This window comes from Anopheles merus, chromosome 2R (genome assembly GCF_017562075.2).
Source record: "Anopheles merus strain MAF chromosome 2R, AmerM5.1, whole genome shotgun sequence".
NCBI lineage: Eukaryota > Metazoa > Arthropoda > Insecta > Diptera > Culicidae > Anopheles > Anopheles merus.
In genome coordinates, this window is record NC_054082.1 from 39,669,225 (window position 1) to 39,683,479 (window position 14,255).

The following is a 14,255-nucleotide window of genomic DNA, read 5'->3' on the forward strand; positions in this document are numbered from 1 at the left end:
CCGGCGACCACCAGCCCGCTGTTGCCCTTTTCTGCGCATGATCCTGACCTTGACAGTCGGCTGCCGTTTGACAGCCGTTGTCGTAAAGTACGATAATTTAAGGCAATTCTAATTGGCTGCATGATGGTTTGTTAAGCTGCGAAGATATTCATCACATGCTCACTTGGTTGGCATGATTGAGATGAGGAAATGGAATGATTGATATTGTAAAGAAGAACTCTTCAAGTTCATGTTCTTTATTTAGTGCATTATTTGAAATTATTGTTGTATTTTTAGGAAACTTGTGAAAAATTTAGGATAAAAATATCTCTCTATTTAATTCGGAACTTGGAATTGATATCCTACATTTTAAACACTTCAATGATCAGCAATAACATATCAATTCAATGCCTTGGAATATTAATCACATTTAATAACCGCTTGGCGTCGGCCGGGTTCAATGCCCTACTATATTTTGATGTTCCCGGAAGTGGCAGGATCGGTTTTGAGCCGCGGTACGACTTTTACCTAAACACAGCCTCCCGATCCCTAGCTCTCCCATTCCCTTCCCCCTGTTCCACTCCTGCTGGCCAAATGTTGGCCGAATGTTGAGATGCAAACGAGCTTCCCTGGGCGCACAAGGGAAGTCATAAGAAGCAAAACAACAACAGCAAAAAACGCGATCCCTCAGGTGGGACCGCTTCGTTACCGACGAACCACAATCATAAAATAGCCCACCGGCTCTACTACCTTCTCCTCAGTTTTCACTTTCAACCCGTTTGTTTATGGGGCCGGGGGAAGCTGAGCAAAAAACCACACACATACACTCACACAGTGTGAGGCAGCTCGCTTTGAATTTATATGCCCGAATGTCATCCCGTTTGCAATATAATTCGCGTTCGTTCAGTTGTTTTTTTTTTGCTTGGTTTCCTCCGCTCCAAATCTCTCCAACGATCGACACCGGCTCCACCGGCCTGTGGGAAAGGTGGACCCAAGAATGTCACCTCCTCAACGAGTCTCATGACAATTGTAGCGGCATTCAGGCGTTCATTCAATCGTCGATGATATTTCGCTTGCCGCTCGCCAGCTTCCACCATCTCTCGAAGCAGCCGCAGAAGAGGGAGGGCCAGATCGCCTCGATCGCGAATCATTCTTTCGATCTGCATTCCACCGGTAGCCCACCGGATTGTGCGGCTGCGGTGTTTCGTCGTTCGTTTTGATGATATTCGAGTCTCATTTGCTTCATTCGCCACTGATATTCAATTCGATGCTTTGCTTCTAATACTGTCCCCCTACTGCTCTCACTAACGGCTGTTGATGTTGGTAAACTCGGGCCTAGGCCGTGATCGCGACAGCAGGTCGTGTGGGTTGAGTGTTTTAAAAATAAACTTCACTCCAAAAGCTAAATCAAAAGTAAATAAATCTTATCACATACAAACGCCGTTTCCTTTCTTCACCATGATCATCAGCTCGAAGGAGCGGTGATTGTTGACTGTGCTGGTCGGAAAGCATTTGCAAAGCCGTAAAATAACTTCACCGAGAAATATTCCTGTCGCTACTGCCCTTTAGGCCGATCGTTTGCGGTTTGAAGCACAACCAACCACCTGGCGCAGAATAAACTCGAGTCGGTGTATGGGTGAAGTGTGGGTAAAAATAAAGAGCAAATTTTTTCAATGCTTCACCTCAACCGACCGAGTGCGACAGGATAGCGATGTAGAGTTAGTTATGCTGCCCTTCCTCATGTTATATTATGTTGGCTTTACCGATGGGAGGCGTTTGTTTCAACGGTATGACCCCATGATGCATGGATGGCTGATGTAGTAACATTTATTTTGCGTAATGAATCTTCCTACGGTACTCTCAATCGATTGAGAGAATGTCAATTCAATGCGATTGTGGAATCGATTTTTTAAGCTTTGAAGAAAACAATTAACCAAAAAATGTCCATCATGCGTATTTCATGTTAAACAACAATATAGCAAATGAATATTGCGTTGTAGAAATAATACGAAATGTAAATGTAAAATTCAAGAGTCAAATAAAACAACTTATGAATTGGAATGGTTTGCTTTGATGAGATAGTTTTTTGGTCTTTTTCTAGCAATCTTGAATTTAATTCAAGATTCACCAAATGTTTAGGTTAACGGCAGCATTGCTTTGCAAATAACACAGTTGAGGGCAATTTTAGTGTTTCTAAAGGAACGCTAATGGGAACATTAAAACCTCATTTTGATTAAAAAAAACTTAGTGAGTATATGAACTTTCCACAGATTTCTATTATTGATGCTGGATTTTTTTATAAATAAAAATATACATTTTGACCAATATGATCAAAATTTTAGACTATTTATTAATTTATTACAAAATCATTTTGGCCGCGCTGTAGAGGATCACAAGACGTTGCAAAATTATTAAATTTTTCAAAACTATTTGTATGATGACAATAACAAGGCATTGGGCCTATTATTTGGATGACAGCCATTGTAAATCGTAATGAACCCTATCAACCTTAAAAAACAGGCATCATAATACACTACAACTAAATGAATGATTTACTATTAGCGCTCTTTTACCTCACAAGGTTAATGGCCCTTTTTAGACATGCTCCCGGAATTCCGATATGCGGCTGCACTGATCCTGCAGACCCACACTCCCCGAAAGCCTGCAGCACGTTTCGAAAGGCAGTCACAGTGCAAGAGAACAACATGAGATGAAAAACACACTCACAACTCAAACAAACACGCACACTACACGGAAACGGGAGATCGTGAGTGGAGGCGGTTCGAATAAGAGTAATGCAAAACCGCGCAAAACGTAGTACAAACAAAACTCATGCAACAGCAAATAAAAGAGTCAATCGAAATGGAACAAAAAAAACAGGACCAACAACCCCCGAAGCTCAAGACAGGCACAACGGGAAACCGCATCTGCGTAGCTGTTTTTGGGTGAAATTCGCGACAAATGTGTTACGTAAAATAAAACGTACAAAAAGATCGACACCCCGAAATGAAGAACGACGGCTCGGCTGCGGAGATTCTGCTGGTCCCTGGCCCCGAACGGGCTGAGAAAAGGTCGCGCGAAGCCATACCAATTCGATCAAGAGATCAAGGAAGAGATTAGACCCCCCTGCACTCAAGGTTGTATGTTTTTCGGTGCAGTTCAAAGTCACACACCCAAGAATGTTTGTTTAAAGAGCATGTCCGCTCGCTGTTAGAATGTTTCAATATGATTCAAGATTTTAAGATAAAGTGCAACAACAAATACCACAAAACATCCTACTCCAAGGGGGACGTTCCACCTCGCACGTTTTCTCGCCGCGATAATGGGAAGCTGTTTGCGCTTCGGCAGCATAATGATAACCCTGGCGGGCCAAGTTTGCCAAAAGCTCCTTTATCATTTCGTCGGGCAGCGGCGAAAGTGCAACTACATGTGAGTAAATTAATTTCATCCTTCGTGCGACCTCACTATCTCTCTTCTCAGTACAGTACGTAACCCACCCCGTTGCTCGAGCCACTACGGCATGAAAAGACTGTTTTTGTTATGAAATAAAGTGCAATCACGGAACCTACTGGCCCGAAGCCGATCGACCGATCGACGTACAGTTTTGGGCGACCGACCTCAACGTAAACCGCCCTCGGAAAGAACTCCCCAGACGGAAGGGCCCACACGGCACAAATAAATCATTAACTGGCCGTACCGCGTGTCGATGGTTTCGCTCGTTTCCCTTTCGTTCGCTGGAGTTTGCTCCAGTTCTTGGACGCTTCGTCGATGCCGGGTCGCTACAACCCAACGACTCGACTTCACAGTCACCCGGTTCAGTCGTTCACCTATTCGGTTTGCTCCAGTTCCTTTGGCTGATGGTGGGTTCAATTATTAATGGTTGATTATGCGAGATATGAAACAACGCCATCGGGTGGCCTTTCGCTTCAACCCCGGATATGTGCTCTGATCATCATTACACGCCTACCGTGTCGTCGGTGTCCGTTGGGGGTAGTTTCTTCGCATCGTTGCATCCTGTGAGCAGGGCTAGTGATAGCTTGTCTGAATGGATGACTGTAACTGATAGGGTTACATGCAGGATCGCATAAATAGTTCAAAGGATTGGAAGACTCTACCAGGAAATGTACAAATGGGTGCAGGAACCGAGCAAGGGCAATTGATCGTTTTGTTTCTTTTTGTTTCGTTATTTTCATTGAATGGTAATAGAAGAGGAAAAGGAAATAAAAGGAGCATTATTTTATGTTGGTGGAGTATAAAAAAAATATGAATTTGAATTCCAGGGTGTAACCACTACCGATTAATAAAACCCAGCCAACCGCAACTGTATTTATTCCTTTGATTGCGTGGTATGCGTATTGCATACCCAAGGGCGCTTTTGCGAGACCTCACCATGGCTGAATAGTACAGCAACAGTCGAGGACAAATGTTTGGTTGCATTCATTAATAAAAAAGTAGATTTTTTTTAGATTTTAGAAAGTAGAAAGAAATCTATTTGAAGTAGAAGTAATTGAAGAGCATTTTAAAAATAATCATGTAATGTTTAACTATGATTATTTGAGCTGATTTAGTTTAGTGAAAAATTTAGTGAAAAATTGATATTCATAATAAAAGTGCTCTTACCCATGCAGAGATTGAAGACCAGACACATAATGGTGGTTAACAAATAATAAAACAAACAGAAACTCAAACTATACATACAAACTAAAACAAGAATAGAGTGAAGAGAGTTAACTTGAGAGGAGAAATGAAATAACGGCTTAGAAAGTAAACTACAATAAAAGATACATATAATAGACAAAATATAGAGACCAAACGAATAAGAGGGAGAAAGAGAGAAAAAATTGAAAGCCAAGAAAGACCAAGTATAGAAAAAATACAAACTCACGACTGTACAATACAATTGTAAGCCTGTAAGTGGAACACATGAGAAACAATCGCATTAAGCGCCCTCAACACAAGTCTCTTAAAAATAACTAACAAGGAATGACAAAAACACAGTGCAACAAATTGCAATATACTTTTGCTTAAAAACTTTTATTTTTCCCTAACATTGTGTTACACTTCATACAATAGTTGTTTTTTTTTTGTAGGGAAGAACGTGTACACATTTTGTCTATCAACTTATGTATTAACGCTTCCATTCCGTTTCACAAACACACACTGCTCTACGACAACCCTGCCCAGGAAAGTTACCGCATACACTGTACAGAAACCATGGTTCACGGTTAAATTCAGGTGCTAATGGATAAATTAGGAGTAAACAATTTTCGTACCTTATACCGAACAAGTATTAAAATTTCAAGAGAAGAAGAAAAAATACAATAATTAAAAACACTGCATCAAAAAACGTACCATTTTAACACGAATTAAATGATCTTACCTAAGGGCGAACTGATCTATCTCCACCACTGCACCACTCGCTCTATTGAGAAAACTTACCGATTGATTTCAACTGATCTGCACTCTAACTGAACTATTTTAGCCGATGGCTTCTCTATTTCATTGCTCCTGCCCAAAACTACACGTGTTTGCTGTTTAACTGCTTTGTACATTGAGCTCAATTTGTGCGAGAGTGTTTTCGTGGCTTTTTGATTGGTTCACTATTCCCAGCATGTTTACACTCGCCGATCTTTTTAACATAAAAACGTCTTCTTTTTTTACATCGCTTGCACTCGAGACCATCGCGCGGTCGCCATGCACTGTGAACCGTTTAATTGATTTAAAATCAGCGTTTAAACATTCTCATTCATTATTGTAATTATGTACAGATTCTTGTGAATTCTTTTTTTTTTAATTTGCTGGCCCAATCAAGCCTAGCCTAGCTGGGTGGCCTTTGCCGCACGACACCGTTCGCACTGGGGACAAGGTCGGAAAACGTGAAAAATTAAGTAGCGATAGTAGTGTTGGGAAAATGAGGCGGTAGCTTGATATTAAAAAAGGATTTCTGTGTGTGTGTGTCGTTTGGCACGCAGCCAGGATGACAATTGAATGTAAAGTTATGTTACGAAAGCTACTGCGAGGGCGAGAATTGCATGCCGGAGAGCATGCAGCAGCTTATCGAGTAAACTGCCGTACAATGTAATGCAACCAAACAGAAGCAACAGCAGCCAAAAAAAAAACAACGTAAACTAATATTTATCATTTGCATTACGAAACGAACGGTACCGCTTTTTGCTGTTCACATCAGTCAAGGGCGAGAGCGAAAGTACGAAAAACGGGACTTGTCGCTGCTAATGAGGCGCCAATGTGTGCTGACGGCCTCTCATGCAGTTATGCTTTGCAATGTCGATCCTTTCATCTCGTTTAATTGAATGCATTAAAATCAATGTTTAAAGAGGCAAAGTTGAAGCAAAAAAGGGAACATTGTAGTGCACATATATAATAATAATGATGACATGAAAATGAGGTTAAAATAGTAACAATGAGAGAGAGAGAGAGAGAGAGAGAGAGAGAGAGAGAGAGAGAGAGAGAGAGAGAGAGAGAGAGAGAGAGAAAGGGAGAGAACACAAAACTCAAAGGGCCGTGGTACGGCAACCGAAACAGAACGGAAATGATTAAACGGCACGTTGTTCGGCTTATAGGATCAACAATCAATTGTGTGCCGGATACTCGCATGATGGAGGTGGCCCTTTATGTCTCGTCGCCCCTGCTAGCTTTCTGCTTTGTTTTGTTCATTTTTTATTCACTGCCATTGCTACCCGGTCACCGATATTTCCCTTCATATTAATTCTGCCACCGCAGAAATCCCTCGTTATCGTTGCATGCAAACGAGCCGAGGCCGAAGAATAATGAGCGTGAAGCATAAAATTGCGGCCGCTAATGAATTGACCACCAATCGAGCGGCTAACGGGTGACATGTTGTTGTTACCCCCATTGCTCCTCCTGCTCATGCACCGTGCTTAACAATGATGTTGCACAATACGAAAGTACACACATACGGCAAAAAAAACCTCCAGCAGTGGCAAATAACACCGGATAACTGCAGCCCCGGCATTGGGCCACCTTTCCACCCACGGGAATGCTTATAAATGCACCAACGTGAAGGATGATTAATTCCGTTGCGATGGGAGAGGTTAAGGTAATGGTGTGATAATGATTGAAAATAAATTAATTGATGGAAGTACACACAATGCGTGCACGAAATGATTGAAACGGGGTTATTTCCGTCGCAATTTCTCCGCAACTATTCCGTCCTCCTTGCCAGTGCTACGCCTGTCGCCGGTACACATGGCGCACCCAACGCTCGCAGTAAAATCTATTTATTGTCTCTATCATTTAATCTCGTAATTCGCTCATCGACGAGCCTGTGTGCATCCATTTCCTTCGTTTGCTTAAGTCTTGTTGTTTATGTTCGTGCCCTCTCTTCCATAAACCTGGCATCAATCCTGGCAGCGAACCAGTTCACTATCGCAGCACTGTAGGTGCCACTGTACTTTAGTTCCGTGTGCAAATTACTCTACGAACTCTACGGGGGTTTGCGCCCGGAATGCTTCCAAGTATGCGAGTAAAAACAACTCTACGGAAAAGAATCCTACTTCTAAGTTACTCTAACTGTGCTGTGCGAATAGAACGGGAACCCGCTCTCCGTCCAACTGGCGGCTGGTGGCGGCCTTCCATCCAACCTACATAAGCTCCGTCACATAATCCGGTTGATCTGTGCCGCCCGGTTGTTGCACCTGAAACGTGGAGCCACGGAACTCGAACAGCTGCTGTTGGTGGAATGGTGACGCAAAAAAGCCACAATTAGAAGGAATATAATTATGTCCACAGCGAATCGTTGCTTACCGAAGGAGCACGACTGTTGCGCAACGTCGCGTAATCGGCCACCTCGCTCGAACTCGTCGCACTGGGGCTGGTCACACCGGACGAGCTTAAGGCACCGGGCGGTGCCAGCGAGCTGCCCAGCACCGTGCTGAGGTTGCTGGTGCCGTAGTTGCGGGGCTGGATGGTAGCGTACGTGTTGTCACCGGCCTGCGACAGATCGTACGAGTCCCTTCGCTGCTGGTGCGCCGCCGACTGCTGATGGTGGTGCAGCTGATGGTGATGGTCGAGCCCAAGCGTAAGCGAAAGCTGCGAGGGAGGATCCTGCGAGCTGTTGGTGCTGTTCGAGTGGTTCATGGACTGCTGCTGCGACATCTCCGGCTCGGAGAATACCTGCATCGTTAGCTCCTGCTCCTCGTAGAGCTTTAGCTTCCTGCGGAACGCGTTGAAAGTAGCATTGAATGAGGCGGTCGTCCTTCGAATTTAGATTTTTTTTAAATTCAGAATAGTACTTACTGCTCAATCCACAGTGGATTTTCGGTGGTGTTTAAGTCTTCTATGATTTGCTTTTTGATCAGCGCATCCTTTCTCCTCGTTTCGCTCGGTATCGTGATCGACCTGTTTTGGGTGAGAATAGAATGATAGATTTGGCGCACTACCGACATTCTTAGCTCACCAACGGCAACTTACCAGTGCTTCAAGCAGCAGCAGAGTACAATAAAACTAACCGCACCAACGAACAGCACGATCAGCAGTGCAATCAGCGCCGCCAATGCCAGATCAAACTCATCCTGCACCGTGGTAGCGTACGCTGGCACCACATTCATTATCGAGAAGCCAGCATTGTAATCCTGCAAAGATGCAAACACACATTAGCTGATGATAACACAACGAAACCACAATCCATACCTGTAGGAAATCATATTTGGCATCGATCTCCCGCAAGATCTCCTCCACCGGTACGATCATCTGCGTGGTCATGTCCACCGCGTGGAAGTACATATCGCACCAATCCATGCGTATGCGCCCGAGACTGTCCACGTGGTACCGGATCTCGTCCACGATAATGAGCCGCTGCGTCGCATTGCCCAGCTCCGACACGATCTCGTCCCGATCCTGATGCACCTCGGACGGAGGCCGGGACAGTATCATGCGCACCAGCTGCTCCGGGTTGAAAATCCACACATGCACGCGGGTGACCGCCTCACGCTCCGGCGATTCGATCTCCTTCGCGACAATCTCCAGCACAAACCGGTCCTGGTTGTACTCCGCCATATAATTGGCCGTTACGACACGCCCGTCCTTCGAGACGGCGAACGGGCTCGGCACAATGCTGCCCGTCGTCTTGGTAGCGCCGTACTTGTACAGGTACGAGCCGCGTATGAACAGATCCAGCGTCGCGTTCACGCCCAGATCCCGATCGGTCGCATTGACGATCGTGACAAGCTCGTTGATCGAAGCTTTCGAGCTGATGCCTGCGTAATACACATCCCGCTTGAACACGGGCGCATTGTCGTTGACGTCCAGCACGTGCACCCACACCTTCGCGATGGTTGCGTTCCGCTCCAGCTGGTCCATCGACAGGAGGGCCCGCTCGTGCTCGCTAACGTACAGGTCGGACTGCTTGCTCGCCAGCACGTACAGCACGTACAGGTCGTTCTCTTCCCGATCGACGGACCGGTTCGTGTACAGGTCACCGCTCGTTTTGTCCACGTAGAACGCACCGTCCTCGTTGCCGACCAGCATGTAGTAGAAGATGGACGGGTTGGGACTGTCCAGGAACGCCTGGATCTTGCCGATCCGCACATCGCGCGCTCCATTTTCGGTGATGAAAAATTTGTACGGATTCGATGCGTCCGGAAACTCGGGATAGTTCTCGTTCACATCGACCAGCAGCACCGTGAGGAAGCGGAGCGTTTCGAACCACGCCGGCGTACCTTGGTCACGGGCGACCAGGATCAGCTCGTACCGGGACTGCCGCTTACGATCGAGCTGGCGGCGGATGCGCAGCTCGCCCGACATCTCGTTGATGCTAAACTCGTCCGTCTCCTGCACGTTTACACTGTTGACCTGTGAAAGTGTATAAGCAACGCGAGCGAAGGGATGCTTTCAGAACAAACATACGTGGCTTTGAAGTGATTAACACACTACGTACCTGAAGGTAGTAGAGAACTTTTCCATTCGAACCCGAATCGTTATCAGTCGCCTTGACAGTCATCACCAAGTAATCGGGCGAAGCAAGATTCTAGAAATGAAAAGAATACAAACTTTGTTACTCAGTCTTTGTTTAAAGCATAAGAGAACTCAACAAAAGAGTTCCCGTTTTCCTATAGTTTGTGTATTGTTATAGAGACTTTGGACCGGTTGGACCCATTTACGTCTTCAAGAAATCTAAAATTTAATTTTTAATACAATACATTCCAGCAATACGGCCTTTTCGGACCGTTCCTCCTGAATAAAAAAAATATATTCCTTTTTGCACGACATATCCTCTATTACCCGTGGTACGAGGGTCCCTCTGTATTAACAAATCCCAAAATTACTGAAATCAGACTCCCTATCATCTTTCAAACAACACAACATTTGCACATTTTGAGTTTAATGAATTCAATTCAACACAAAATGATTGTATTCCTCGCTCAATAGCACAGCTCGGTACGACGGAAGTACTCCAGAATATGCTTTCCACATATTGCAACATCCTCAATATGCTTGATCCCTCACAAAATCATTTTTCCGCAGCTCGTCAGACCCAGTGTGGGACATTCTGCACACACACACACACACACACATGGACAGAAAACTCAATGAATTGACAATACCCATCACCAGTTCTCGGACCAGACAAACCCCCTACGGACAGGAGCGTTTTAATTTAAACCGCACGCGACATCGACACCAATCGAACCACCCGCGTCAGAATGTGTACAAGTGGCGCAGCACCCGTTATTACGATATTATCACCTTCCGTCGGGGGACGGGCGGGATGGTTTGGCCGTGCTTCACATCGCCCCGGCACTTTGAGTGACAATTTCAATAGAATTTTAATGAAAAACTCAATTAAACACTGTCCCAGCCAGTGGCGCACGACGCGTCGCACTAGTGCGGCACCGTGTGTAGTACCATGTGGGCACCCGCAAAAAAAGAACATGCGTATCCGGATGCGTTTGCAGTGCCGCAGCACAAAGAAGATGTATTTGCGTCTGGCGGGACGGGCGAAAGGCATTTCAATGTGCTTCCTTACCTCCGGTATTTCCACCGTGGCATTGTAGAGTGCCGGCATGATGAACACGGGCCGATGCTGATTGATACTCTGGATTTCGATCACTATTGTGGCTGCGTCGTTGTGCGGTCCCGAGCCTAATCCATCGCGCGCCTCAATATCGATGCGGTACTGACCTGAAGCAGGGAATGAAAGTGGGAAACGATTGAGTGAGTGTTTTTGAAAGAATGTACGACGGCCGGGAATGGGATGATGCGGTTGGTGCTGCTGGCACCATCCATTACGGTGTTAGCCAATAAATTGATATCAGCTGCTTCATTTGCATCGTCCAGCGCCATGATTGCATGCCCACACGCACTGCAAGCAAAAAACGCCGTCAAATCGCCCGCGCGAGAGTGAGAGCGTGCCGAGCGGGGGGGGCAAATACTTTTAATTCCACCTTCATTAACTTACCACTTTTCCCTATTAGGCTGGCCCCCGGGTAGAGGATGCCCGAGTTCGCGTCCAGCCGGAAAATGCCGCCCACATTGTCCGAAAGGATGACGTACTTGACGTCTCCTGCTGCTCCCTCGTCCGGATCGGTGGCCATTACCTGAAACCGAAACGCACAGGCGTAGCGCAAAACATGACCAATGCAGATACCATTAAGCCATTAGAACGGAACTCTGTGTGTGTTTGTGTGACCTTACCTGCAAAATGGCAGCCGGCGGATGGAGCGCTGCATTCTCCGCCACCGTCGCGTGATAGATCTGCTGCGTAAAGGTGGGCCCATTATCGTTCTCGTCCAGCACGCGGATCTGCACCGGGACCGTGGTCGACCGCCGCATGCCCTCCGGCGCACGGTCCGTCGCAATCGCGGTCAGGCTCGCCTCCTGCTCCATCTCCCGATCGAGCGCCGACGCGTTGTGCACGGTGATGGCGCCGGTGTCCGGATCGATCACAAAATTGCCACTGTGATCGCCCACGATCGTGTACGTCAGCTGGCCGTACAGGCCGGCATCGGCGTCGCGGGCCCGCACAATGCCGACCAGCGTGCCGACGGGGCTGTTTTCCCGCACCTGCAGCGTGTACTCGGGCTGCTCAAACTCCGGATCGTTGTCGTTCGTGTTGACCACCTCGACCGTGATCTGGGCGGTGGAGGTTAGCTGCGGCACGCCGGTATCGATGACGGACACATTGAACTTTATCACCGGCGTCGCCTCGTAGTCGATACGTGCGATGCTCCGCACCAGCCCTGGTTGAGGAAAGGGAAGGGAGGAAAAAGATGTTTAGTGGTGCGTTAATTTTTCACGCCGCGTAATTAGAATGTCAAATCGGGCGAGCCCGATTCTCCACCACCACACGAAAATGCCGCCCGGATATCTGCGACTGTACGCACTGCAATATTTACGCATCGTGCAGACTACAATTTAGTCATTATCGGTGCATAGCGCTCGCATACTTTCCACATTATTGCCCGTTCCGCGCCGAAGAGAGCGGGAGGTTGTGGTTGGAAAATGAAATATAATAAATTATCAGCTGTCTGGGGGGACAAGGCACCGCAGCGCAATCAGAAGCGCTGGCAAACTTTCCGAGAAATGTAGTTTGAAATGCGCCAGGAAAAAGGGCACCGGGACACACTCAACGGGACAGTGACTTCCGTATTGAGTCCAGGTGCGGCTCTGTTTGCCCACTATTATGATGAGGATAAAATGATAAAATAATTACACTTTTAGCATGAATTGGCAGCATCAAGGGTGGAGCAAAAGGTGTTGTACCGTACACCGCCTGCCTCGGTGTTAATTCGTTGATGCCGCATCAGATTAGGTGACGATTTGTGACGATGGTGCACAGTGCCGACTGTGCGCAACTGTGTGAGTCTGGTCGGGCGAACGTGAATGGGTTGAACGGTTGAATTATTAGCCGAGGTGATGAAGCGAAACAATGCTAAAATATGTGAGCCGGCTATTTGTGCACCGCTTGGCACACAAACCAAACCCTCAACCGTTACCCTTACCCGGCATACTCTGTTGTTGTCGGTGGCATTTAATCTGCCTAGCAACGGGCTAAATGACAAATGCTTTTGTGCGAGAGATTATGTTTCGCCCATTATAGTCTGACACTGAGTGCCATCGATAATGCTTCAACAATTGATGTCGCTGTTCCGATAGGCAATTGGCAGCTGTTGTCTATTAAATTTTTAATGTAACCGTTATATGGCGAGAAAATATATTTAATGAGACATTTTGCTGTAGAAAACGTGGCATATTGTTGAGGAATTCATAATTATTATAGGATTCATTATTCCAATATGTTTTACAATCTAAATAGCTGGGGAATTGAATACCCTTTGTTTTGATGTACGATAGGCCACATTCTAATTCTAATTAATATTCAATGAAATATAACAAAAAACCAATATTTCACGTTCAATTTCATGCGAGCTCTAAGGCGACCTTTATCATTGACAAAACGAGAGAGTTCGGCCAATAGGTTAACATGATCTTTATGAAAATAAAGAAATAAAAATTGACACAAAAACAACCTTTCACCTTCAGTCCCCTTTTGAAGCGCAGACTTTACAAATGGCGCCCGAAAACAAAATCTACAACCATCACAACTAGGGTTCACTAGTCACAGTTACAGGCAGCTAAGGCGCAAAGCGTTAAACGAGCAGCCGGAACTAATTAAGCCGATTAGCTAACCTCGTTTCGCCGTTGATCGTCCGCCGGAAAGCCATTCCAAAGGTGACGTTACGCACATTGCTAATTTATTGATTCCTTTCGACTTTTGCGAAAGGACCTGGCGGCAAACCGGCATGCAATGTGTCTCGTACCATCTGACCGCCACTTCGTGATGTACGCGCGGAAAACAGATGCCCCGCGCTTTAATGACAGTTTGAGGGGAAGTTAAATATATATGATGTCGTCCTTCCGCACTAGTGACACTGCTTATAACGGAAGCTGTTCCACGATAAACTCTTGTTCTGTGTTTGCGTGTGTGCGCCCGGGAATGCATCGTGACAGTGTTCAATAAATAATCGATTAATGGTCAACAGGCAAGAAGGGGCATGGGATAAAAGCCCGATAGCACCGTACGTTAGGTCGGGCAAAACCATTTGCTCGGTCTTATCACAGTCTTGTTAATGGTTCCTGTGTATCACAGATAGTGTTTGCGGTTTGCCGTTGCATCCGGCTGATAGCAAAGACGGCGCATTGTCCTTAGAATCAATATACAACACACACAAACACAATAACACACGTGGGGTGTGGGTCAAACAAAGCCTCATTCTGTCTAATCTTTTGTGCTGTGT

The 14,255-nt window shown here is 46.1% G+C and overlaps 1 protein-coding gene across 12 annotated transcripts in view; it reads right to left on the minus strand.

The window, feature by feature from the left end:
- Nucleotides 1-6,793: 6,793 nt before the first annotated feature.
- The window catches only part of LOC121603531 (cadherin-87A), a 133,932-nt gene continuing 126,470 nt past the window's right edge, over nt 6,794-14,255 (minus strand). For 11 of the 12 annotated variants that reach the window (XM_041932379.1, XM_041932374.1, XM_041932377.1 and 8 more), the window contains 9 exons: nt 11,653-12,197; nt 11,417-11,555; nt 10,985-11,139; nt 9,896-9,985; nt 8,650-9,810; nt 8,431-8,591; nt 8,257-8,358; nt 7,765-8,173; nt 6,794-7,688 (listed from right to left, as the gene is read on the minus strand). In XM_041932379.1, the coding sequence (XP_041788313.1) occupies nt 7,602-7,688; nt 7,765-8,173; nt 8,257-8,358; nt 8,431-8,591; nt 8,650-9,810; nt 9,896-9,985; nt 10,985-11,139; nt 11,417-11,555; nt 11,653-12,197 (2,849 nt within the window). In that variant the 3' untranslated portion in view covers nt 6,794-7,601. The remainder of the gene's footprint in view (nt 7,689-7,764; nt 8,174-8,256; nt 8,359-8,430; nt 8,592-8,649; nt 9,811-9,895; nt 9,986-10,984; nt 11,140-11,416; nt 11,556-11,652; nt 12,198-14,255) is intronic. The other variant, XM_041932385.1, reaches the window with a different exon arrangement.